The sequence below is a fragment of the Entelurus aequoreus genome, linkage group LG07 (assembly GCF_033978785.1).
Source record: "Entelurus aequoreus isolate RoL-2023_Sb linkage group LG07, RoL_Eaeq_v1.1, whole genome shotgun sequence".
Taxonomy (NCBI): Eukaryota; Metazoa; Chordata; class Actinopteri; order Syngnathiformes; family Syngnathidae; genus Entelurus; species Entelurus aequoreus.
In genome coordinates this window covers 20,137,648-20,163,920 of record NC_084737.1, presented here as the reverse complement: position 1 = coordinate 20,163,920, position 26,273 = coordinate 20,137,648, and the positions used below count along the sequence as shown (strand labels likewise).

Genomic DNA, 26,273 nt, shown 5'->3' with positions numbered 1-26,273 from the left:
ATGAAAAGTTTGGCCGGAGCCCTCCTCTCGCACGTCTGCCCTCTACCTCATCCGGTCCTCAGTTCCCGTTCCAAATTACTTTGAGGGAAATTGTCATCGCCTGCTGCCACCTTGCGGTTTGTATTGTGAGTTTGCCTCTTTTTGTGCAGTTGACCTTGTTCTTAGATTTCTCCTTCCCCCTAGAGTTCCTGTGTTGCCCTTGTGGGCGGAGTTGTGGGACATGCACAGCTGCTTCCAATTGACCCTGGTGCTACTTAAGCAGCACCTTGACAGCTGGATGGCACTTGGCGATTCCACTTCTCGGCTCTCCACGCCTGTCTATTCTATGCTTTGAGTATTTTGTACAGCCCTTTGAGACACTTGTGATTTAGGGCTATATAAATAAACATTGATTGATTGATTGATTTTGCTACCTTGGCCATTCCCAGTGCCATTCGACTTGGTGTTGTTTTGTAGTTTGCACGTCTACGTCTTGCAACTCCAACCCAAGTTGAGTTTATGTTTGTATATGGTAGCTTTTGTTCTTTTTTCCACGGTGCACGTTTTGTCTTGTCTTTTTCGCACCGTTGCGTTTTTGTTACCTTCTGTTTGGATTGTTTTTGTGTGTAGATTTATGCAGTAAAACTGTTTTACTCAGCATCCGTCCACATCCTTGGGTTCTTCTCTACACTCTGACAGAAGGAGTTTCTCCAAAACGCAAAACCCTTTGGCGGACAAGTTTGTGATTAAAGGCTTTACATATAAAATGAAAGGTACAAGTGGTAGAAAATGGATGGATGTACAGTAAACTCTGTGTGATGATGTACGTTATTGACTTTTCCCTAACATTCCAAACTTTCCCATGTTTTCTGAAATTGATATTGTTTTAGGTATTCTAAGAAAGTGGAAAAAATCATGAAAAACTTTTAGAAACAATAATTGTCATGTGTAATTTTATTCAGAAACGTAGATTATCAAAACAAAACTATCCTTCATAACCTTCCACATATAATGTTGCCATCTTCTCTAATCTACAAATTGCATTAAGGGGACTTACATATAAAACAATGTTCATATTACAAAAGAGAGTAATAAAGATAATTAATAGAATGGATTATCGAGACCCAAAAAATAATTCATAAAGTCACACATTTTAAAAGTAAATGATCTTGCATAAAACACAACTGATCAAATTATGTATAAAGTAAATTATAATATGCTTCCAGAAGTGGTCCAGAAGTTGTTTCAGACGTGAACCAGTAAATATGAACTAAGAGGAAAGTATGTGTACTCAAAAGCAAATGTATGAACAAATGTAAAACAAGTATGTATATCATATAAAAGAGTTCATCTATAACATTAACAATTACAAACAAAAATAAAAATGGTTTCTGAATATCTACACTACCGTTCAAAAGTTTGGGGTCACCCAAACAATTTTGTGGAATAGCCTTCATTTCTAAGAACAAGAATAGACTGTCGAGTTTCAGATGAAAGTTCTCTTTTTCTGGCCATTTTGAGCGTTTAATTGACCCCACAAATGTGATGCTCCAGAAACTCAATCTGCTCAAAGGAAGGTCAGTTTTGTAGCTTCTGTAACAAGCTAAACTGTTTTCAGATGTGTGAACATGATTACACAAGGGTTTTCTAATCATCAATTAGCCTTCTGAGCCAATGAGCAAACACATTGTACCATTAGAACACTGGAGTGATAGTTGCTGGAAATGGGCCTCTATACACTTATGTAGATATTGCACCAAAAACCAGACATTTGCAGCTAGAATAGTCATTTACCACATTAGTAATGTATAGAGTGTATTTCTTTAAAGTTAAGACTAGTTTAAAGTTATCTTCATTGAAAAGTACAGTGCTTTTCCTTAAAAAATAAGGACATTTCAATGTGACCCCAAACTTTTGAACGGTAGTGTATATACACATAAAATGTATTTGTAACATGTTTTGTCCTGTTTATTCTCACCTTTTCAGTCAGTGTTATGTTCATTTTTAAATAAAAGTACACAATGTGGTATATTAAAACATGTACTTGACTGGAAAAAGCACTAATCTAAAAATTTTAGAAGAATATTAACAAGATTGTGTTTCACACACAACAATGATGTCACACATGTTATATGTGCTGATGTTGTTAGAAAGTCAAAAGTTTTGACAGTTTATTTCAAATTCTGCATCTTCATTTGCTGCTGCTGTTCTCTCCAGCACACTTGTGTTTCTTACACTGGTACTTAGAAGAAAATCTTTCACCACACACACTGCAACTCAACACTTTCTCTCCAGTGTGTGTTCTCATGTGTTCTTTCAAATGCTGACTTTGTATAAAACTTTTACAACATACTGAACATATATAAGGTTTTTCACCAGTGTGTGTTCTCATGTGTCTTTTCAAACCATTATGTTGTAAAAAACTTTTACAACATACTGAACATATATAAGGTTTTTCACCAGTGTGTGTTCTCATGTGTCTTTTCAACTCACCACATTGTATAAAACCTTTATGACAGACTGAACATGACAAAGGTTTTTCTCCAGTGTGTATTCTCATGTGTGCTTTCAAATAGAGACTTTGCATAAAACCTTTGCCACATTCTGAACAGATAAAAGGTGTTTCACAAGTGTGTATTCTTGTGTGTCTTATCAAACGTGCCTTGTCGGTGAATCTTTGACCACAAATTGAGCACATTAATGGTTTTTCTCCAGTGTGTGTTCTCATGTGTACTTTCAAATTGTATCTTAGTACAAAATCTTTACCACATTCTGTGCAGGAAAAACGTTTTTCCCCAGTGTGTGTTCTCATGTGTACTTTCAGATTACCACTTTGTACAAAACCTTTACCACATTTTGAGCAGGAAAACGGTTTTTCTCCAGTGTGTATTCTCATGTGTACTTTCAGATCCCAATGGTGTTTAAACGTTTTGTCACAGTGAGAACATGTAAAGTGTGTGTTGTCAGTGTGACATGTCTTATCATCTTCAGAGTCTTCATCATCAGTGTCAGGAGAGTGAGATGTTGTGTCGTCACTATCTGATAGTGGAGCTAAGATCTTGTCTGCTTGTGATCCTCCACAGTGGTCTCCATCAGCTTCTGTTGTCATGTGTTGAGTTGAGCTGCTGCTTGGAGGCTCCGCCTCTCTCTTCTCCTCACTTTCACTTTTGACCTCATCCTCTTCACTCTTCACAATCACACCAGTCAATGGCATCTTGGTGACATCAACCTTCTCCAGTCCTTCAAGATGCTCTCCCTCCTGACTGATGCTGTGTTTCCCTTCTTCCTCTTTAAAATGTGAGGTGAGTGGGTCCCCTTCTTTCACTTTAAAATAGGGTGTCAGTGAGTACTCCTCTTCCTCTTTAAAATTGAGGTTCAATGGGAACTCCTCTTCCACCTGCAAAGGGAGGGTCAGTTGGTCTTCCTCTTCCTTTTTAATTTGCAGGGTCTGTGGCATCTCGTCTTCCTCTTCAATGTGGAAAGGCTGTGGCTCCTCCTGCACCATCCTGAAGCTCCACTTTTGTTGCTCAGGGAGAAGATGTTCCTCTCAGACGCCTTGCAGGACACAAAAAGACAAACATGTTTTAGAATCGTCCAGCTCTGCTCAGTCACACAATGCATTTGGTACATTTACAGTACTTAAGAAAACCAAGTCATTGTATGAACTGTCTTGAAATTTATGTGGTGGACAAACACGCTGCTTTTCACAACATTATTTACGGTTAAAGACTGTGAAAAGGTGGACTTTTTACAAAGTATTGTATGTTGCAATAAATGATTTAAAATAAAATTACTAATGGAACCATTTTATGATGAGCTACAAGGCTCCCAATTTAGTTGCTGAATTATGCAGTAAGATATTACCTCATTTCCATTATTATTTTCTCAAAACTATTATTAATCTACTTGCTCCTTTATAGTTCTATCTACACTTCATTTAAAATGTACTAAACACTTTTTCTTCTGTTTGATCATTTGCATTATTTGTGGGTAATACTAAAAATGTGGGTATGGATCCACCACCAAGTAGTTACAGGGGCAGTATCGCTCATACTAATGTTGATACTGATACTGTCACGGCCCGGGCGCACTCCAATGCACATTCATCTGTGCGCTCCACACCTCCAACCGTCAAGCGTGCGCCACTCCCGATGCAGCAAGCGGCTGCATTCAATCGCCAATCAATCAACTTTACACACATGTCGCTGATGAGCTTCCTGGGCTTCTCAAGCCAGTGCAAACCTGCGTTCCGGGCCAGAACGTAGTTACCTGTTCCAGTACAGTAAGCCAAATAGCTTTCTCTGTATTTCTCCCCCTCCGTGTTCATTTATCTCGTGTCCTGTCGTCTTCCAGCAGTATTCCTCCATTCCTGCATCACGAGCGGTGTGTTTTGTCTCCCCGTATTCCCTCTGGTTCCCTGGCTGCCTCTTGGATCTCGACCTCCAGCCTGGAAACGGACTTTGACACCTCGCCCCTGCCCTTGACCTCACGCCTGCCCACGGACCTCCGAGTTTGCCTTGCCCTCCTTGGATTTCTGCACCTCGCTCAACACTACCCGTTACACTCAACAGCTAATCACTACACATAGTCGCACACCACACACATTTGGGTTAGTTTCACACCCCATACTTTTAATAGAAAAAAAATGAGCTAAAACTACGTCCCAGCATTCTGTGCCGTCTTCTTCTCCCTGTACCGTAACAAATACTTAATATTTTCAAAATCACTGAATGATTACATTTTTGATGACAATTATAATCAGACAAAAACACAGGATGGCATTGTAACAATAATAATTAAATATTTAACTAATTTCCTGCCAAATCATTTGGTTTTGGCTCTTAAATTCTTCCTGTGTCCATGGTCTTATTTCATTAGTTTATAAACAAAAAAGACAAAACATTTTTGAAAATATAAAAAAACATCAATCTAATCTGATATCTATACTGATAACATACTTTTTGTTATTGTCCATATTTATATCGATCCAGCTTTGTTCACATTCAAGAACTCTAGCTTACTCTGTAAGAAACTTAGTTAATTTGTCGCCATGGAGGCGAGGATTGCGGTCTTAGAAGAGGCTTTGCACTGTGGAGGGACGTTAGCTCGCTCGATAGAATGCTACAGAACGTTGAGGACGCATGTGTTCGCTTGTCGCTTTAAGATTTGCCAACAGCTACAATCTGTCATCAACATTTATTATTACTATGATAGTCTTAAAAGCTCTATCGTGGGCCGAAAATAATATCCTTCATATTGTATAGCATCTTTATTGGACAACCCTACTGTTTACAGCAGGGCTACTCTACTGGCAGCTGGGGGCCAAATTGGGCCCTGGAATGACACCACACGGGTCCCCGTGTTCAGTTCAAAACTTGGGGGACAAACATTTTTGCAGTAACTTCTTAAAAAAACTAGAGTGCTCCTGTTGTACAGAGGAATTTGGACCATGTACACACATTAGCAGATCCTTGTGTTGACATTTTAACGTTCACTATAAAGGACACTTGTATTTTGCATACCAGGAATATTTTCTTCAGAAATGTGTAACTGACAAAAGAAATAGAGCAAAAACAAACATCCACTGCAGAGGACGCCGGTTCTCAAAATAAGAATAATAGTGAAGGGAGAATGTGAGAAAATGTGGACCCTCAGAACGAATAAGAATACACATAAAGATATAGAAGCTGAAACAAGTCAATATTTTTTAAGGATATGATCAAATAAAAACTTAAACCGTCTAATAAGTGACAGAATTCTCAAAGAAAACACTTTAAATACAAGACATGATGTATGCTCTATAAACTATAAACAGCAGGATTCTGACATAAACTTTTTTGTATACACAATGGAATAAAAACAGAGTAAAACTAATAGGAGTATGTTACTTTCTGGGGAAGCTATATAGCCTTGGTCTTGTTTTGTTGTTATTGATGCTATTTGACTGGTTTTTGTTTACCTCAAAAAACGTTTTTTTGTTTTAATCAGGACCTTCAACCGGACACGAGAGCTCTTGAGTGTAAAAAAAAAAGATGGGAGCTTCGATAAAGAAATTGATAGCAAGTATAGAATCAGTTTATGCTCGATACTACAGTGATTAGATTTATTTTTTTATTAGCACAAAATCTTTTGTCGGTTCTGTTATTGTTTACAAACTCAGGAAATAAGTCCCTGGACACCGGAAAACTTTTAAGACTTTAAAGGCCTACTGAAATGAATTTTTTTTATTTAAACGGGGATAGCAGATCTATTCTATGTGTCATACTTGATCATTTCGCGATATTGCCATATTTTTGCTGAAAGGATTTAGTATAGAACAACGACGATAAAGATTGCAACTTTTGGTATCTGATAAAAAAAAGGCTTGCACCTACCGGAAGTAGCGTGACGTAGTCAGTTGAACATATACGCAAAGTTCCCTATTGTTTACAATGATGGCCGCATGAAGTGAGAGAGATTCGGACCGAGAAAGCGACAATTTCCCCATTAATTTGAGCGAGGATGAAAGATTTGTGGATGAGTAAAGTGCAAGTGAAGGACTAGTGGGGAGTTGAAGCTATTCAGATAGGGAAGATGCTGTGAGAGCCGGGGGTGACCTGATATTCAGCTGGGAATGACTACAACAGTAAATAAACACAAGACATATATATACTCTATTAGCCACAACACAACCAGGCTTATATTTAATATGCCACAAATTAATCCTGCATAAAAACACCTGCGTGTTTGTTATGCTAGCTCCTAGCTCCTCTGCTAGCTCCTAGCTCCATAGAACACGCCAATACAATTCAAACACCTGATCAACACACACAATCACTCAGCCCAAAAGACCGTTTACCTAACCCAAGGTTCATAAAGCTTATATATTTTTAAAAAGTTACGTACGTGACGCGCACATACGGTCAAGTTATCGAATGTTTAGCAGCCAAGGCTGCATACTCACGGTACCTGATATTCAGCTGGGAATGACTACAACAGTAAATAAACACAAGACATATATATACTCTATTAGCCACAACACAACCAGGCTTATATTTAATATGCCACAAATTAATCCTGCATAATAACACCTGCGTGTTTGTTATGCTAGCTCCTAGCTCCTCTGCTAGCTCCTAGCTCCATAGAACACGCCAATACAATTCAAACACCCGATCAACACACACAATCACTCAGCCCAAAAGACCGTTCACCTAACCCAAGGTTCATAAAGCTTATATATTTTTAAAAAGTTACGTACGTGACGCGCACTTACGGTACGGTACGTGTTATGCTAGCTCCTAGCTCCTCTGCTAGCTCCTAGCTCCATAGAACACGCCAATACAATTCAAACACATGATCAACACACACAATCACTCAGCCCAAAAGACCGTTCACCTAACCCAAGGTTCATAAAGCTTATATATTTTAAAAAAGTTACGTACATACGCAAAAAAAAAGCCAAAGCTGCATACTCACAGTAGCACGTCTGCGTCTTTGTCATCCAAATCAAAGTAATCCTGGTAAGAGTCTGTGTTGTCCCAGTTCTCTACAGGCGTCTGTGTATCCAAATCAAAAGTCCTCCTGGTTAGAGTCTCTGTTATCCGAGTTCTTCCATCTTGACTGCATCTTTCGGGAATGTAAACAAAGAAGCGCCGGCTGTGTACTGTTGTGGCTGACTACGTTCGAAAAATACGTCCATTTCGCACCGACAACTTTCTTCTTTGCTTGCTTGGCTTCCTTCTCCATAATGCAATGAACATGATTGAAACAGATTCACGAACACAGATGTCCAGAATACTGTGGAATTATGAAATGAAAACAGAGCTTTTTCATATTGGCTTCAATGTGGAAGGCATACCCGTGTTCGTCGGGCTACGTCACGCGCATACGTCATCCTCAGAGGCGTTTCGAACCGGAAGTTTAGCGGCAAATTTAAAATGTCACTTTATAAGTTAACCCGGCCGTATTGGCATGTGTTATAATGTTAAGATTTCATCATTGATATATAAACTATCAGACTGCGTGGTCGGTAGTAGTGGGTTTCAGTAGGCCTTTAATTTAAATCAGAGACAATAATATAAAATATTTCATTGTTATTGAGACACTTTTAACTTGTGTTGTTGTCTGATTATAACTGTGATTAATATGATCTTGAAAATGAAAATGGCATTTTTAAAAGCAAAATATACAAGACCACCACCAAAGGCTAACATATGTTAGTTATAGCGGTTTAAGAGTAATACATAAATGTTTGTATTTGTCAAACTTTGTAAAACACTTCCACACAGACCGAATGAAATGTTGGCTTTTCTGACCATCAATCACGGCTGTCCCAGAGACGCCAAAAATACATCATGTAACAAGAAAAGGATACATTGATACAAATAAAATGACCCATAGCAATCATGCAAAACCCATCCATCCATCCATTTTCTACCGCTTATTCCCTTCGGGGTTGCGGGGGGCGCTGGAACCTATCTCAGCTGCATTCGGGCAGAAAGCGGGGTACACCCTGGACAAGTCGCCACCTCATCGCAGATCATGCAAAACCAATTAAGTAATTTTTTCTTTGTTTAATATAGGATAAAATTATGTATCCCACAATGGGAAAAAAAATTGTTGCAGTGCAAGATGCTACTTACAGTAATATAATTTAAAGATAAAGAACAAAACATTTTAATAAATACTACATATTGCACACTAATACTGTATGTATAGATGAAAGATTTAAAAAATTAGCTAACATTGCAACAACATGCCAACACATGAGGTAACATAGCAACAACATGCTAACATATTAGCTAACATGGCCGCAACATGCTAACACATATTTTTGTATCCATTAAACCATATCCAATTGTATTTACAATCCACAAAGTACAAACCCCATTTCCATATGAGTTGGGAAATTGTGTTAGAAGTAAATATAAACGGAATACAATGATTTGCAAATCATTTTCAACCCATATTCAGTTGAATATGTTATTAAGACAACATATTTGATGTTCAAACTGATAAACTTTTTTTTTTTTGCAAATAATCATTAACTTTAGAATTTGATGCCAGCAAAACGTGACAAAGAAGTTGGGAAAGGTGGCAATAAATACTGATAACGTTGAGGAATGCTCATCAAACACTTATTTGGAACATCCCACAGGTGAACAGGCAAATTGGGAACAGGTGGGTGCCATGATTGGGTATAAAAGTAGATTACATGAAATGCTCAGTCATTCACAAACAAGGATGGGGCGAGGGTCACCACTTTGTCAACAAATGCGTGAGCAAATTGTTGAACAGTTTAAGAAAAACCTTTTTCAACCAGCTATTGCAAGGAATTTAGGGATTTCACCATCTACGGTCCGTAATATCATCAAAGGGTTCAGAGAATCTGAAGAAATCACTGCACGTAAGCAGCTAAGCCCGTGACCTTCGATCCCTCAGGCTGTACTGCTTCAACAAGCGACATCAGTGTGTAAAGGATATCACCACATGGGCTCAGGAACACTTCAGAAACCCACTGTCAGTAACTACAGTTGGTCGCTACATCTGTAAGTGCAAGTTAAAACTCTCCTATGCAAGGCGAAAAACCGTTTATCAACAACACCCAGAAACGCCGTCGGCTTCGCTGGGCCTGAGCTCATCTAAGATGTACTGATACAAAGTGGAAAAGTGTTCTGTGGTCTGACGAATCCACATTTCAAATTGTTTTTGGAAACTGTGGACGTTGTGTCCTCCGGACCAAAGAGGAAAAGAACCATCCGGATTGTTATAGGCGCAAAGTTGAAAAGCCAGCATCTGTGATGTTATGGGGGTGTATTAGTGCCCAAGACATGGGTAACTTACACATCTGTGAAGGCGCCATTAATGCTGAAAGGTACATACAGGTTTTGGAGCAACATATGTTGCCATCCAAGCAACGTTACCATGGACGCCCCTGCTTATTTCAGCAAGACAATGCCAAGCCACGTGTTACATCAACGTGGCTTCATAGTAAAAGAGTGCGGGTACTAGACTGGCCTGCCTGTAGTCCAGACCTGTCTCCCATTGAAAATGTGTGGCGCATTTTGAAGCCTAAAATACCACAACGGAGACCCCCGGACTGTTGAACAACTTAAGCTGTACATCAAGCAAGAATGGGAAAGAATTCCACCTGAGAAGCTTAAAAAATGTGTCTCCTCAGTTCCCAAACGTTTACTGAGTGTTGTTAAAAGGAAAGGCCATGTAACACAATGGTGAACACGCCCTTTCCCAACTGCACGTGTTGCAGCCATGAAATTCTAAATTAATTATTATTTGCAAAAAATAAAGTTTATGAGTCTGAACATCAAATATCTTGTCTTTGTAGTGCAATCAATTGAATATGGGTCGAAAAGGATTTGCAAATCATTGTATTCCGTTTATATTTACATCTAACACAATTTCCCAACTCATATGGAAACGGGGTTTGTATATGATAAAAGCTTCAATGCAGAGGCAACTTGTTTTTCCTCTCTACTGGTACTTTCTATTCCTGTCTCTGAGCGGGCTGCCCCCACCCCAGCAAAAGACGACATAGAACACCACAGAAGCCACCATAGTGTGGTAAAACAATGTGCGGCAGTGACCCGCACACCCCAAAGGACCCCTTTGACCCTTCTAGTACACAGCGTTTAAATTGTGAGTCCAGTCCAGTTTATTATTGAGGTGAACACCGAGGTATTTCTTTGAGTCCAATATTTCTATCCCTGGAGCTGACCACCGGAAGTCAATCACCAGCTTTTGTTTTACTGCTGTTCAAGTGCAGGTGACTACGTGCACACCAGTCGACAAATGTGTAAATGGTCCGTTGCCATGTGTGAAACAAATGCTGTTGTTCTTATTATATAATATATTCGTTTTGTAATGTGTTGTGTGCATGCATGCATAAAGCGGTGACCGTCCTGACTGCAGTGTTCCCACAGCATGCGCACAAATGTTGCGCAGTGTTGCAAGTGCGCAAATAAGAATAAAGCAGTGACACTACAAATAAACACATTTCTAACAGTACCAATATTTCTTCAACAGCCAGTTCGTCGCTGATTCACCAACACTCTTATCGTTGCTACTTTACACATGTTCACACAATCACAACACTTTATACTCACACTTGATCTCAGCTTAGCGATGTGTTGATCACTTCCGCGTCTCTTTGTGAGCAGCTAACAAGCTAAGCTAACTAGCAAGCTCCACTAGCTAGCAAGCTAAGCCTGAGAAGAGACGCTTCAAAGTTCACTGTGACGAGTTGAGTTAATCCTGACACGAATAACTAATGCGGTTTAGTTTGTCATACGATGGACGACTAAGTACAAATATAAAAATTAAAGAATAATGCAGACTTAAAGACCGCAATGCTATGTTGCGTTTTACGACGCTGGAAAACACGGTCGCTCTGCGCATGCGCACGGAACACGTACCTTTCAGTCAGACGCTCAATAGTTTACACCCGAGACGTATTTACGTGTTTCAGCGCTCCTGTTTGTTATTTCTTCCCACGAAGTGCCTTGAAAACATTGTCTGTAAGTCCTGTGTCTGTTTTATGAGTGTCACGTAGACGTTGTGTGTGCGTGTAAATGTAGAAATAGTACTGTGCTACGATAGCTTGCTCTCCTGTTTAGCTTGCTGCTACTTAGCATGTAGCTTCTTTGCTCGCTAGCTCACTCCTCTAAGGGAGGGTGCAATGTTTGTGTCTCTCCTCCTCAGTAATAGTATTGTAATGCCCCGCAGTGGAGAAGGAGTCACACAGACGAGGATGCGCTGCTCAATCGCTTTATTAACAAGCGGTAACTCGTTGTAGTTCAAAAAAGTAACGCACACACATACAAGAGCTGCTGTTAGCCACAACTCACGCTCACCCACACTCAAGTTCTCCACCAACTCACCCGCGCATGCGCGTTCCCCAAACCCTTAAAGACACAGTACACTAATGCAAATATCACTGATATTACACTGCCTCCCCCTTTATGAAGCCCCTCGCCCCGAGGGGTCAACAAGAAAATCCCTGAACCTCTGCGGTCTACGCCTCTGTCTTTGTGGCCGGCCCTGTTCTGACTCAGGTCCATCAACACGTGGCGCTAGCGGCTGAACAGGGACGACAATGGTGGAATATGGGGAACCTTGATCCACTAACTGTCCATTGCCATCTGGTGAGGCAAGCGCCGTCTCAAACTGAGGAACTTCTCTGCCCCTGTAGGGTGCCAAACGGTCTCTATGCAGGACAACTTTTCGGCCCTTAGGGGGCACTGCAACTCTATAGACTACTTCCCCCACCCTCTCAAGCACCCTACACGGACCGTCCCAATGACTGCCCAACTTGGGGAAACGTCCTTTTTTCCTTTTGGGTGTGTACACCCAGACCAGCTCGTCAGGCGTAAAGTCCCGGCCCTTGCTCCGCACGTCATGGTTCCTCTTTTGCCTCAAACCAGCCTTCCCCAACTGGTCTCGTGCGAAGGACTGTGCCGCTTCCATCCGATCCTGCAACTTCCGAGCATACTCCAGTCCCGGCCGATCCTCGGTACTGCCTGGTGGTCTCCCAAACGCCAACTCAGCAGGTGTCCGGATCTCCCGACCCAACATCAGTAGGGCAGGGGTGCAGCTTGTGGAACTTTGAACTGCGGAACGGTATGCCATCAGCACTAGTGGAATATGCCGGTCCCAGTCATGCTGATGGTTGGCGGTGAGGATGGCTAGCTGCTGCTGCATGGTGCGGTTAAACCGCTCCACTAGTCCATCACTTTGCGGATGCAAGGGAGTCGTGCGTGTCTTTTGCATGTCCAGTCTTTCACACAGGGCAGCAAAAACCCTGGATTCAAAATTCCTGCCCTGGTCGCTGTGGAGGATATCTGCCGTTCCAAAGCGACTGAACATGCCCTCCAGTAAGGCATCAGCCACTGTCTCCGCTTCTTGGTTCGGCAGTGCGTACGCCTCCGGCCACTTAGTAAAATAATCCATCGCGCAAAGCACATACTTGTTTCCTCTGTCTGTTACGGGAAAAGGGCCCATAATGTCCACAGCTACTCTCTCCATGGGTGCTCCAACCCCTTGCTGCTGAAGCGGTGCGTGTGACCAGCCCTGAGGTCCCTTGTAGGCTGCGCACTCATCACAGCGCCGACAGAAGTCCTCCACGTCCCGCCGGTGCTGACCCCAGTAGAACCCTTGGCGCAACCGACGGAGCGTCTTTGTGCTGCCAAAATGCCCTGAGCCCGTGCCCCCGTGACACGCCTTCAGCACTGCGTCCCTCAGAGTCTTCGGTACCACCACCTGCCATCTCTCCTCCCCGGTGGCCGGCTCCTTCCACGCACGCTGCAGTACATCGTCCCTGATGCGCAGCACAGCAAACTTACTCCACAGGCCCTTGGTGCCGACTGACAGCCCCAACACGCCATCCCAGGGTGGTCTCCTACCACTCTGGACCCATTGCCGCACTGGTTTGAGATCGCTGTCTTCTCCTTGCCTGGCCGCCCATTCTGCAGCGTCCACAGTCTCCAAGGTGCAGCATGAAGGCCCGTCAGCAGTCTCATCTCCGCGCAGCTCCTTCTCTCTGACGTCTCGCCGGTCACAGTAGCTACAGCCATCAATAGCACACGGCCGCCGAGAGAGAGCGTCTGCATTGGCGTGCTGCACCCCAGCACGATGACACACACTGAAGTGGAAAGACTGCAGCTCCTCCAGCCATTGCGCCACCTGACCCTCTGGTTCACGAAACGACATCAGCCATTGAAGTGCTGCATGGTCTGTTCTGATGGTGAAGGACACGCCACACAAGTAGTACTTGAAATGGCGTACAGTTCACGTCTGGTCACACAGTACCGCCGCTCACTCTTGTTGAAGGTGCGGCTGAAGTAAGCCACCACCCGTTCACCTTCTGGGCCCACCTGCGACAGCACCGCGCCCATTCCAACATTACTGGCGTCCGTATCCAACACAAAAGGTTTAGCTGGGTCTGGAGTAGTGAGGACAGGAGCATTTATGAGGGCCTTCTTGAGGCCAGAAAATGCCTCGTGACAGTCCGGCGTCCACACGAACATCTGATCGTTCTGAAGGAGGCTAAACAATGGTGCGCCACTGCCGGAAAATCCCTTTACAAAACGCCGATAATATGAGGCAAGTCCCAAGAAGCTTTTTAGCTGCTTTTGGTCCTTCGGAATTGGCCAGTCTCTGATAGCGCTGATCTTCTCCTCTAGCGTGCTGATGCCGCTCCCGTCCACCTTGTGGCCCAGAAACTCCACCTCACGCCGCATGAAATGGCACTTCTCTGGGTGGAGTTTCAGTCCAGCTGCCGCAATCCTTTCCAGTACCAGCCTCAAGGAATCAAGGGCTGACTGAAAGGACCGTCCATGGACGAGGACATCGTCCAAGTAGACCAAGCACTCTTGAATTGCCAGTGGCCCCTGGTGGTGCAGAACACTGTCTTCTGTCGTGACTCAGGGGTGAGTGGGACCTGCCAGTATCCACTGCGCAGGCTGAGCGACGAGAACCACGAGGACCCCGAGACCAGGTCCAACGTCTCATCGACCCGCGGGAGTGGGTAACAATCCTTTTTTGTCACCGTATTCAGCGGCCTGTAATCCACACAGAACCGCGGTCTTGTGCTGTTCTTCCTGGGAACCATGACCACGGCAGACGCCCACGGACTGTCAGAGGGTTCTATGATTCCTGCCTCGAGCATGGCGTGGACCTCTCTATAAGCTGCCTCTTTCCGGATCATGGGAAGGCGACGGGGGCGCACCTTGACTGGCCGCGCATCCCCAGTGTCGATGTGGTGTTCAACCAGATGGGTGAGACCCACCTCATTTTCATTGAGGGCGAAAATGTCCTTAGAGTCCCACAATACGTGCCACAGCTGCTCGCGCTGCTCCCCTTCGAGGCTGACGCAGTTCTTTTCCCAGATGGAGGGGACCGCTACTGTCCGGTCCTCATTTTGCCGTTGTTGGTTTAGCGCTACTGTTGTGGACGACCCGGATGACGTCGCCCCCCACTTTGGACTTGATTCTTCAGGGCGAGCGGACTCTTCCCCCATTACCGGTGGCTGCTGCGTGGTGGATGGTGTCCTCTTGGCTGCGAGCTCCCTGATTGCCTCATCCCTCTCTATGGGGGGCCTGACAGCCTCTTCCCAGGTTGTCGGACTGGCGACTGCGGTGTTGACGGACACAGCCACAGTCCGTTCAGTGGGAGCGGTCAGCTTTACTCGCTGGCCACTCGGCAAAACGAGCACCGCAGACCCCAGGTCTATTACACATCTTGTGGCTTTCAAAAAGTCTCGACCAAGTATACATGGGTCGCTCACATCCGCCACCCAAGCGGAAAATGTCGCTGACAAGCCTCCGATTACGAACATAAACGTCGCTCTGCCTTTCATCTGGGCTATTTCCCCTGTCACTGTCTTTAATCTGGTGAGACTTGGTTCTAAAACGGTTCCAGCTGGAACAACGTCCAGTCTCACAATCGTGGCTGAAGATCCAGTATCCACCAGGGCTGTGCAGGCCACGCCCCCAATCTGCACGAAAACATGACATGGGTCCCCCACTTCGGTCCAGCCCACAGTCACAACAGTCTCGTCACTCAAGGACTGGTGCTCCCGGTAACTGGCTAAAGGGGTCCGTGTCGTCCGGGCTACACAGACCCTCTCCCGTTTCCCTGCTGGTCCTTCCTATTTGGACAGCGCCGCAGCAGGTGGTCAAGTTGTCCACACCCCCAGCAGACAGCAATGCACGCTCGTCTGTCCTTCTTTTCCTCATACTGTGTTGGGCGGGTCTGCAGCGCACATACAAGTTCCTCCACCCACGCCGGTCTTTGTTCCGCTTCCTGCGTAAACGATGCAGCTGAAACTGGGCGGGAAAATGTCTCAAGTGCTGCCCCAGTGGCGATCTCTCTCTCCATAGCAAGTTCGAGTGCATCTGCCAGGGCTGTGGGGTGGGCGAGCTGGACGCGCAAGCGCAGTTCATCCGGTTTAAGTGCTTGGATGAATTGATCACGTATCAGTTCGTTTTGGATTGCGTTCGGCATTCCGATATACGCACGCCGACCCAGCCTCTCGATCCCATGAGCAAGGCACCGAAGCGACTCACCCGGTAGTCTGACACGTTGCTTAAACTCACAGCGTAAAGAGTCCCTCAAGTCAAACTCTCCAAAACGCCTTTGCAGTGCAGCAACCAGCGCACTGTAATCAAGTCTCTCTTCCAGGTTCAGCAGGAGCAAACAGGACGCAGCTTCTTCCGTCAGTGACAAAGCCAACTGTATTGCCCTCACCTCCTCAGTCCAGCCTGCTTTATTAGCCACAAGCTCAAACTGAATTTTATAAGCTTCCCAGCTTCCTTTCCCGGAAAACTTCAGCGTCCTCAATGCTTCCCACACAAACTCATGGCCGCCGCCATGTTTGTTTACATTCGGCGGCGCATGCGCTCCTGCGTCATGACGCCGCTCTGTCATGGCGGTACTGTTGTCCATGTGGCGCGAAACGCTGGCTTCATGGCTTCATGGCGTCCGTGCTCGACGCAAACTGCGTCCGGCATGTCAATCGCACACTCTCCAGTTCCTCTCTCTACCTTCACTCGAGCGCTGCGGTCGGCGAACATCCTCGCTCCACAATGCGGGCGGCAGCGGGTTGAAATCGAAGCACTTCTGACACCAATGTAATGCCGAGGATGCGCTGCTCAATCGCTTTATTAACAAGCGGTAACTCGTTGTAGTTCAAAAAAGTAACGCACACACATACAAGAGCTGCTGTTAGCCACAACTCACGCTCACCCACACTCAAGTTCTCCGCCAACTCACCCGCGCATGCGCGTTCCCCAAACCCTTAAAGACACAGTACACTAATGCAAATATCACAGATATTACAGTATTTAATGTATCTTATCCCTTGTTGTTTGCTATCATTTCACATGTAAATTTTATGCATGTGTGGCTTTGAATGTTACACGGGCTATGTACGGCTATTAACATGAGTTTATGAGCACTGTTTACATGCTATCATACTTGCCAACCTTGAGACCTCCGATACCGGGAGGTGGGGCGGGGGCGTGGTTAAGGGCGTGGTTAATAGGGGAGTATATTTACAGCTAGAATTCACCAACTCAAGTATTTCATATATATATATATATATATATATATATATATATATGAAATACTTGACTTTCAGTGAATTCTAGCTATATATATATATATATATATATATATATATATATATATATATATATATATATATATATATATATATATATATATATATATATATATATATATATATATATATATAAATATATGTATATATATATTTATTTTATTATACATATAAATAAAATAAATACTTCAATTTCAGTGTCCCGGGGGATATCCAGTAGATGGCAGTATTGTCCTGTTTAACTTCTCCTCCGTTCATGACTCGGCCACCGTGTTCAATGGAGAAGTCTGTTTTACAAAATGTAAAGGCAACATACCCTTTCCCCTTCGAACTGACCTGGATTAACTGAAATTCTTGTTTCCATTCGTTTTGGAACTTGCAAGCGTATTTCTTCATCTTGCTCGTCGACGGCGTCGCCATGTCTGTAACTTCCTCGTTCTTCTGCTTCGTCTCCTTGTTGTGTGCGCAGTTGTCTACTCTACTCTCTAAAAGCCGTAGATGTTATGACGTCATTGGGCAGGCAAGCTGTTTATATTGTGGAAAAGCGGACGTGAGAACAGGCTGTCCCCACTCTCAGGTCCGCATTGAGCTGGAAAGGGCGTGGCCTCCAGCTCCGGCTGAATACCGGGAGTTTGTCTGGAGAAAATTTCTGCCGGGAGGTTATCGGGGGAGGCGCTGAATACCGGGAGTCTCCCGCTAAAAACGGGAGGGTTGGCAAGTATGCATGCTGTTGTATGGGCTGTGTGTGTATGTGTGAAAATATGTTATGCAGCAGACATGTATGGAAATGTAGGTACTTGGTAGTGTTTATTTGATATATATTGTGTGTCTCTTTGTACAGTTTTACAAAACGAAACAACAACAAGGAAAAGAGAAAACAAAGAAAGAAATGACCAACGCCGGGACGGCGTGGCGAAGTTGGTAGAGTGGCTGTGCCAGCAATCGGAGTGTTGCTGGTTACTGGGGTTCAATTCCCACCTTCTACCTTCCTAGTCACGTCCGTTGTGTCCTTGGGCAAGACACTTCACCCTTTGCCTCTGATGGCTGCTGGTTAGCGCCTTGCATGGCAGCTCCCGCCATCAGTGTGTGAATGTGTGTGTGAATGGGTAAATGTGGAAATACTGTCAAAGCGCTTTGAGTACCTTGAAGGTAGAAAAGCGCTATACAAGTACAACCCATTTATCATTTATTTATAATTAGACAAGAGGAAAGTGGTTGATTGAAATTGATTGAAACTTTCATTAGTAGATTGCACAGTACAGTACATATTCCGTACATTTGACTACTAAATGGTAACACCCGAATACGTTTTTCAACTTGTTTAAGTCAGGGTCCACGTTAATCAATTCATGGTACAAATATATACTATCAGCATAATACAGTCATCACACAAGTTAATTATCAGAGTATATACATTGAATTATTTACAATCCGGGGGATGGGATGTGGAGGGGGTTGGGGCGGGGGGGTTAGGTTTGGTTGATATCAGCACTTCAGTCATCAACAATTATATCATCTGAGAAATGGACATTGAAACAGTGTAGGTTTGACTTCGTAGGATACGTATGTACAGCGAGCAGTGAACTTAGTGAGCTCAGAAAGCATGAAGAACAAGTATATACATTTGATTATTTACAATCCGGGGAGGTGGGATGTGGTGGGAGGGAGGGTGTTAGTCTAGGGTTGTAGTTGCCTGTAGGTGTTCTTTTAGTGCGGTTTTGAAGGAGGATAGAGATGCACTTTCTTTTACACCTGTTGGGAGTGCATTCCATATTGATCTGGCATAGAAGGAGAATGAGTTAAGACCTTTGTTAGATCGGAATCTGGGTTTAACAGGGTTTTTGGAGCCCCCCCTGGTGTTGTGGTTATGGCGGTCATTTACGTTATGGAAGTAGTTTGACATGTACTTCGGTATCAGGGAGGTGTGGCGAATTTTATAGACTATGCTCAGTGCAAGTTTTTTTTACTCTGAAAAAGTGTATTCTCTGTGAAAAACCACCTTCTTAAAGATAAAAGGCCTGTACTCTTTCTTCCCTTTCCTTGGGATCGTCATGTTAACTATCTTTCAACTTGTTTACGTCACGGACACAGACACGTAGGACGGAATACAAGTAGTTTTCCTATCTTATTATGTGAGCAGTGTACACAAATGTTAGTCAGCTAAACCCATTTTATACATTCTTAGGCCGGCGTAATGTATTTCGAGCTGAATCAGCAGTAAGGTTGGATTCGTAATCGAACGAGAAGTATTTAGGCCTATTTGTTTCCAGAATTCTGGGTCACAGCTTGTGGATACATCTGAGTACCATTTGGAAGTTGGGATACCTATTGTGTTATCTATTCTTGATAATAAAGCATATAATTTGGATAAAGCTTTGGGGGCAGATATTTTGAAGAATTTAACGGTAGTGGGATTACTTTCCCATGTTGTTTTGTTGAATCTTGTGCTGATTACAGATTTGGTTTGTATATATTCTAGGAATGTGTTAGTATTCTTTGCATACTGTGTTATTAAAACTTTAAAAGAGATACAATTGTTTTCATTGATGATATCTCCAAGGCATCTGACTCCCTTATCATACCATGTCGGAAAGTTCAATGGTTTCTTGTGAAACAAAAAATCAGGATTATTCCAAATGGGTGTCAACTTTAAGATTCGTGAGTAATTCAAGCGATTCAGATCTGACAATGTGGGGGAAATATTGATATATTTAATGTTCCCTTTGTGCAGTGGAATCAATGAGGTGCTTTGAAAGTCATAATGAATAGGTAACATATTAGATTTGGACCAGTTGATGGAGTAATCTGAAATAGAACTGAATTTATCAATGAGTGAGATTGTCTCGAAGAGAAGAATGTGGATTTTGTAGGAAAAGTAATACATCATCAGTATAAAGGCTTATTTTATGATGAACGGTTGCAGTGTGGATGCCTTTAATATTTTCATGCTGTCAAATTGTGGTTGCAAGAGGTTCAATAAATATAGCAAATAGTGACGGAGAAAGTGGACAACCTTGCCTAATGCCCCTCATAAAATGAAACCTTGAAGAGATTTGGCTGTTCGTTCTAACTGAAGCTGTAGGGAAACTATATACAACCTTATTCCCTGCTATAAATGAGTCTCCAAATCCAAATTTCTGTAGAATAGCTAGAAGAAAATTCCAATTCACTCTATCAAACGCGTTTTCAGCATCTAATGAAACAACAGCGGTTTTTAAATCATGAATAACAGAATAGTCTATCAGGTTGAGTAGACAATCGAAGCACTCTTCAATATAGTTTTCGAGCGCCTCCAGATTTTGATATTTTAATGTTTGCTTTTTTTTTATTTAGTTTATTTTGGCGGATGTCTGAATGAATCAGAATTGTTTAACAGGCTCGTGATCCGCTTGACTGTTTTTTTCCCTCGTACCGTACGCTCACACGAGACTACAGCATTACTGACGCCTCCTCCTCACAGCCTACTGACCTACTGCCCCTCACAACCTTTTCATCTTTGACCCAACTCTCTCGTTTGAGTCACACATTAAGAGTGATAAAACAGCCTTCTTCCATCTCCGTAATATCGCTAAAATTCGACCCATTTTGTCCACTAGCGACGCTGAGATCATTATTCATGCGTTTGTTACGTCTCGTCTCGATTACTGTAACGTATTATTTTCAGGTCTCCCTATGTCTAGCATTAAAAGATTACAGTTGGTACAAAATGCGGCTGCAACGCCATCCTGTGTTTTTGTCTGATTATAATTGTGATCAAAAATGGAATCATTCAATGATTTTGAGAAGATAAAGTATCAGTATCAGCATTGGTATGACTGATACTGCCCCTGTAGCTACTTCATATTCGATCCATACCCACGTTTTTAGTATCACCCACAAATAATGCAAAGGATCAAACAGGAGAATAAGTGTTTAGTCCATTTTAACTGAAGTGTAGATATACATAACCATATTACAACAGGAAGTTTTATCGAGACAGAGCCATGAATCGTAAATCCTTTCTGTGTCCGGGCCGGATGAGGTTTCCCCGTGTTTAGTCTAATTACCGGTAAGTCAAAGTAACCATTAACAGTAAATTACCAAGTAGATTAATAATAGTTTTGAGAAAATAATACTGAAAATGATGTAATATTTTATTGCATATTTCAGCAACTAAATTAGGAGGCTTTTGTAGCCTGTTTTAAAATGGTTCTGTTAGTAATCTTAAATGAAATAACGGTAACACTTTAGTATGGGAAACATATTCCCCACTATTTAGTTGCTTATTAAAGTAACAAAGACTTAATTTAGAGTTATTTTGACACTAGGGGAACATATAAGGGTGAGGGTTAGGGTTACTAATAAGCAATAATTCTGAGGTAATTGAGGGAAGACTCTTAGTTAATGGCTTACTGGTTGTATAATAAAGCCATGTAGAATAAGGCATTAATAAGTACTTAATAATGACTAATTAAGAGCCAATATTTTACTAATTTGCAGGTTAATAAGCAACTAATTCATGGTGAATATGTGTTCCCCATACTAAAGTGTTACCGAAAAAACTTATTGCAAAATCCATTTTAAACCATATCGTCCGGGACCCACCACTCACTGTGACAACAGCAGAGGTACGTACAGTTCTGAGGAGAACAAACCCACGGAAGGCAGCCGGCCCAGACAACATCCGTGGCCAGGCCCTCAGGGTCTGTTCATCAGAGCTGGCTGACGTACTTGCTGACATATACAACTTGTCACTAGCACAAGCTGTTGTGCCCACCTGCTTCAAGACCACCACCATCGTGCCCCTGCCAAAGAAAAACACTGTGACCTGTCTGAATGACTATCGCCCTGTTGCACTAACCCCAATAGTGATGAAGTGCTTCGAGAGGATAGTCATGTCACACATCAAGAAGACCATCCCAGACACACTGGACCCTCTACAGTTTGCCTACCGGCAGAACCGGTCCACTAAGGATGCAGTCAACACCGTCATCCACACCACCGTCACCCACTTTGAGGGCAAGGACACCTATGCCAGGCTATTATTCATCGACTTCAGCTCTGCTTTTAACACCGTCATCCCACAAAAACTCACTGCTAAACTCCTCACTGTTGCTCTCTGTGACTGGGTTCTGAACTTTCTCACAAACCGGCCCCAGTCAGTCAGAGTCGGCAACCAGACATCAGGCACAAAGGTTCTAAGCACAGGGACCCCCGAAGGCTGCATGCTGAGCCCCCTATTGTACACCCTCTTCACACACGACTGTGTGGCCTCCCGGAACAACACCAGTATCATCAAGTTTGCAGATGATACTACGGTCGTCGGACTGATCACCGGGGGAACTGAGGCAGCGTACAGAAGGGAGGTAGCGGAATTGGTGGCCTCGTGTCAGGATAATAATCTCTCCTTGAACACAGACAAGACCAAGGAGATGATTATTGACCCACGGAGAAGGAGTGCATAGTACACACCTCTGTACATAGGGGGTACAGAGGTGGACAGGGTGAAAACCTTTAAATTCCTCAGGACCCACAACAGCGAGGACCTCACCTGGGATCACAAGACCCAACAAACAATAAAGAAAATCCAAGAGCGACTGTACTTCCTAAGAAGGCTGAGAAAATTTGGCATGCCACCCAAAATTCTCAGCAACTTCTATAGAAGTACGGTTGAGAGTGTCCTTACCAGCTCAATCACGGTCTGGAATGGAAACTGCACTGCTAAGGACAGGAAGGCACTCCAGCGAGTGATTAAAACTGCTCAGTACATATCAGGAGCAGCCTTCCCCTCACTACAGGACATGTACTCTACCAGGGCCACCAGGAGAGCACACAACATCATAAAGGACAGTACACACCCCCAGCACAGTCTCTTCAGCCTCCTACCATCAGGCAGACGATACAGGAGCCTGAAATCCAGGACTACGAGACTGACAAACAGTTTCTACCCACAGGCCATCAGGCTTGTGAATGCTAACTTGTGAATGCTAGCTACCCTCCCACCCCCCTGTTTTACTTATATCTTTTTGAACAAAAGACAGCTACCATGACCACCCCCGAACTGTGAACCATCACTGTAGACACTTTTCATCTTTGATCACTAAAGACACTTTAGCTGCTGCTGTGACCCAATGTCACCTCCATATTTATACTGTTGACTGTCAATCAGAATGTGCAATAATGTAATGTTACTTACTGTGCCTTGTATATACATTTTTATTTGTATTTTAAAAAAAAACAATTATTTTAGCTAAGTACCGTGTGACTTGTTGAAGGGTGGACTAGCAAAGTAAGATTTTCATTGTACGGCAAACTGTCTGTTTAACTGTGCATATGACAATCTTGAATCTTGAATCATTATGTTCAAATGTTTTGTGTTCAGACAAATCTTTTTTTTCTTTGTAAGAAAGGTTTTTTACCTGCTGACACTTCAGCCTTCGTTAAATCTTTCGTAGCTTCCTGGTGTGACTTGTCTAAAAACAGCTGACCGGGTCGGGAAAACTTTTAAAATACAGTTTTCCCGCAACAGCTTGTTTTGTTTTTTTCCTGTGAATAAAGAGCAGCGTGTTTGTGTGTCACTGAGATTTCAAGACAGTTCATACAAGCACTTTTTTTTCTTAAGTGCATGTAAACGTACTGAATGCATGGTGTGACCGAGCAAAGCTGGACGATTCTAAAACATGTTTGTCATCTTGTGTCCTGCAGACAACTGTGAAGAACATCCTCTCCCTGAGCAACAGAAGTGGAGCTTCAGGGTGGTGAAGGAGGAGCCACAGACCTCCCACATTAACACTAGAAGTCCCAGCATTTTTCTGTCTACCTAGAAGACCCAGAGAGGGGTCATTTGGCCCGACGCTTTTCCCGAATACACTAATCACTCATTTTGTTATGGTAATGAGGCTGTTAGGGGCAGTTTGTCTAGGTAGACAGAAAAATTATACATGTGGGAAATGCCGAAAGGAGCAATGGCAGTGCCAGGATTGTGAGTGACTGCTCAAATGTATGTCAGTCACGTTTACATGGACATGGTTTTTCATTCTTTGTAAATATGCTTTTTTCTTTGTAAATTTTTTTTTTAAACTATTTTTGGCACACAAAAATAACAATTGCTTCTGCAACAACCCTCCACACCAAAACTGGGAAAACAGTTGCTTTTTCATTCTTTGTAAATATGTTTTGTTTTGTATTTTTTTTAACAATAAATGTCAGAGTGTTGATCCCTTCATTCTGTTGATCCTTGCAAAAACACACACAACCTACCTCAGAACTAAAGCTTGAGCTGTAAGGTCCCCTCCCCCACACAGGCTCAAGTGGCCCCCTGCCGTGTGCCACTAACAGCCACATTTTCATAACAAAAGGAGTGTCCACAGGGGGGACTAGGGGTCAAATGACCCTCTTGTGTGTTTTCTAGGTAAAAATGTCAATTGACCCTTCTCTGGGACTTCGCGTGGAGGAAGAAGATGCACAACAGACCCTGCACACTAAGAAGGAAGAGGAGTACCCACTGACCCCCGTTTTAAAGCGGAAGAGGAGTACCCAATGATCCCCTATTTTAAAGCGGAAGAGGGGTACCCAATGACCCCACATTTTAAAGAGGAAGAGGAGTACCCAAAGCCCCACCATATTAAAGTGGAAGAGGAGGAACACAGCATCAGTCAGGAGAGAGAGCATCTAGAATGTTTGGAGGAGTTCCCAGTGACTGGTGTGATTGTGAAGAGTGAAAATGATGAAGTCAAATGTGAAAGTGAGGAGAAGAGAGAGGCGGAGCCTCCAAGCAGCAGCTCAACTCAACACATGACAACAGAAGCTGATGGAGACCACTGTGGAGGATCACAAGGAGACAAGATCTTAGCTCCACTATCAGATAGTGACGACACAACGTCTCACTCTCCTGACACTGATGATGAAGACTCTAAAGATGATAAGACATGTCACACTGACAACACACGCTTTAAATGTTCTCACTGTGACAAAAATTTTAAATACCGTGGTAATCTGGAAGTACACATGAGAATACACACTGGAGAAAAACCTTTTAAATGTTCAGAATGTGGTAAATGTTTTGTACAAAATGGTGATCTTAAAGTACACAAGAGAATACACACTAGAGAAAAACCTTTTTCCTGCTCAGAATGTGGTAGAGATTTTGTACTAAGACACAATTTGAACATACACATGAGAACACACACTGGAGAAAAACCATTCTTGTGCTCAATTTGTAGTAAAGGATTCACCCACAAGGCACATTTGACTAGACACACAAGAATACACACTGGTGAAAAACCTTTTATCTGTTCAGTATGTGGTAAAGGTTTTACACATAGTCACAGTTTGAAAAGACACTCAACAACACACACTGGATGAAAACCTTTTCCATGTTCAGTCTGTTGTAAAAGTGTCATACAAAGTGGTGTGTTGAAAGTATACATGAGAACACACACTGGAGAGAAAGTGTTGAGTTGCAGTGTGTGTGGTGAAATATTCTCTTCTAAGTACCAGTGTAAGAAACACAAGTGTGCTGGTGAGAACAACAGCAGCAAATGAAGCTGCAGGATTTGAAATAAACTGTCAAAACGTTGACTTTCTAACAACAACAACACATATAACATGTGTGACATGATTGTTGTGTGTGTAACACAATCTTGTTAATTTGATTTTAACATATATAGATTGGATATTTTACATAAGTTGTTTTTTCAGTCAAGTACATGAAATACTATCTAACAATATGTACTGTTATTTAAAAAATGAAGTTAACTGTAAAGGGGAGAGTTAACAGTACAAAACATGTTACATAACAATACACATTTAAGTGTATATACATTATCATTATTCACTTTTATACTTATTCAAAATAGTGTTACATATTTATATTTGTAATTGTAAGCGTGGCCTTTTATTTATTTCTTTTCTTTCTTTTAGTTTATTTCGAACATGAACACATTTACATCATAATACATCACACAATTTCATATCATTTCATTTACATCATGCCCGAAAAGGAGTAGGAAGAAGCAAAGCTTATTTAATCCTACCCCTTTCCCACTTCAAAGCATTTACAATTATATAAAATCATTTACTGACCTTTTTATATAATAAAATAACATCTATGAATTAGTATATACAACAGTTTGTAATATGTAATTAATTAATTCAGTCATTATTAACATACTGAGATGAAGAATATTTTCAATAAGGT

The 26,273-nt window shown here is 42.7% G+C and overlaps 1 protein-coding gene across 2 annotated transcripts in view; it reads right to left on the bottom strand.

Moving 5' to 3' along the window:
* Positions 1 to 984: 984 nt before the first annotated feature.
* Positions 985 to 26,273, bottom strand: part of LOC133653485 (oocyte zinc finger protein XlCOF6.1-like) — a 46,120-nt gene continuing 20,831 nt past the window's right edge. The window contains exons 1-2 of one of the 2 annotated variants that reach the window (XM_062052802.1): positions 11,082 to 11,414; positions 985 to 3,534 (exon numbers count right to left, since the gene is read on the bottom strand). In XM_062052802.1, coding sequence (XP_061908786.1) covers positions 2,171 to 3,484 — 1,314 coding nt within the window. In that variant the 5' untranslated portion in view covers positions 3,485 to 3,534; positions 11,082 to 11,414 and the 3' untranslated portion in view covers positions 985 to 2,170. Of the gene's footprint in view, positions 3,535 to 11,081; positions 11,415 to 26,273 lie in introns of those variants that run through there. The other variant, XM_062052801.1, reaches the window with a different exon arrangement.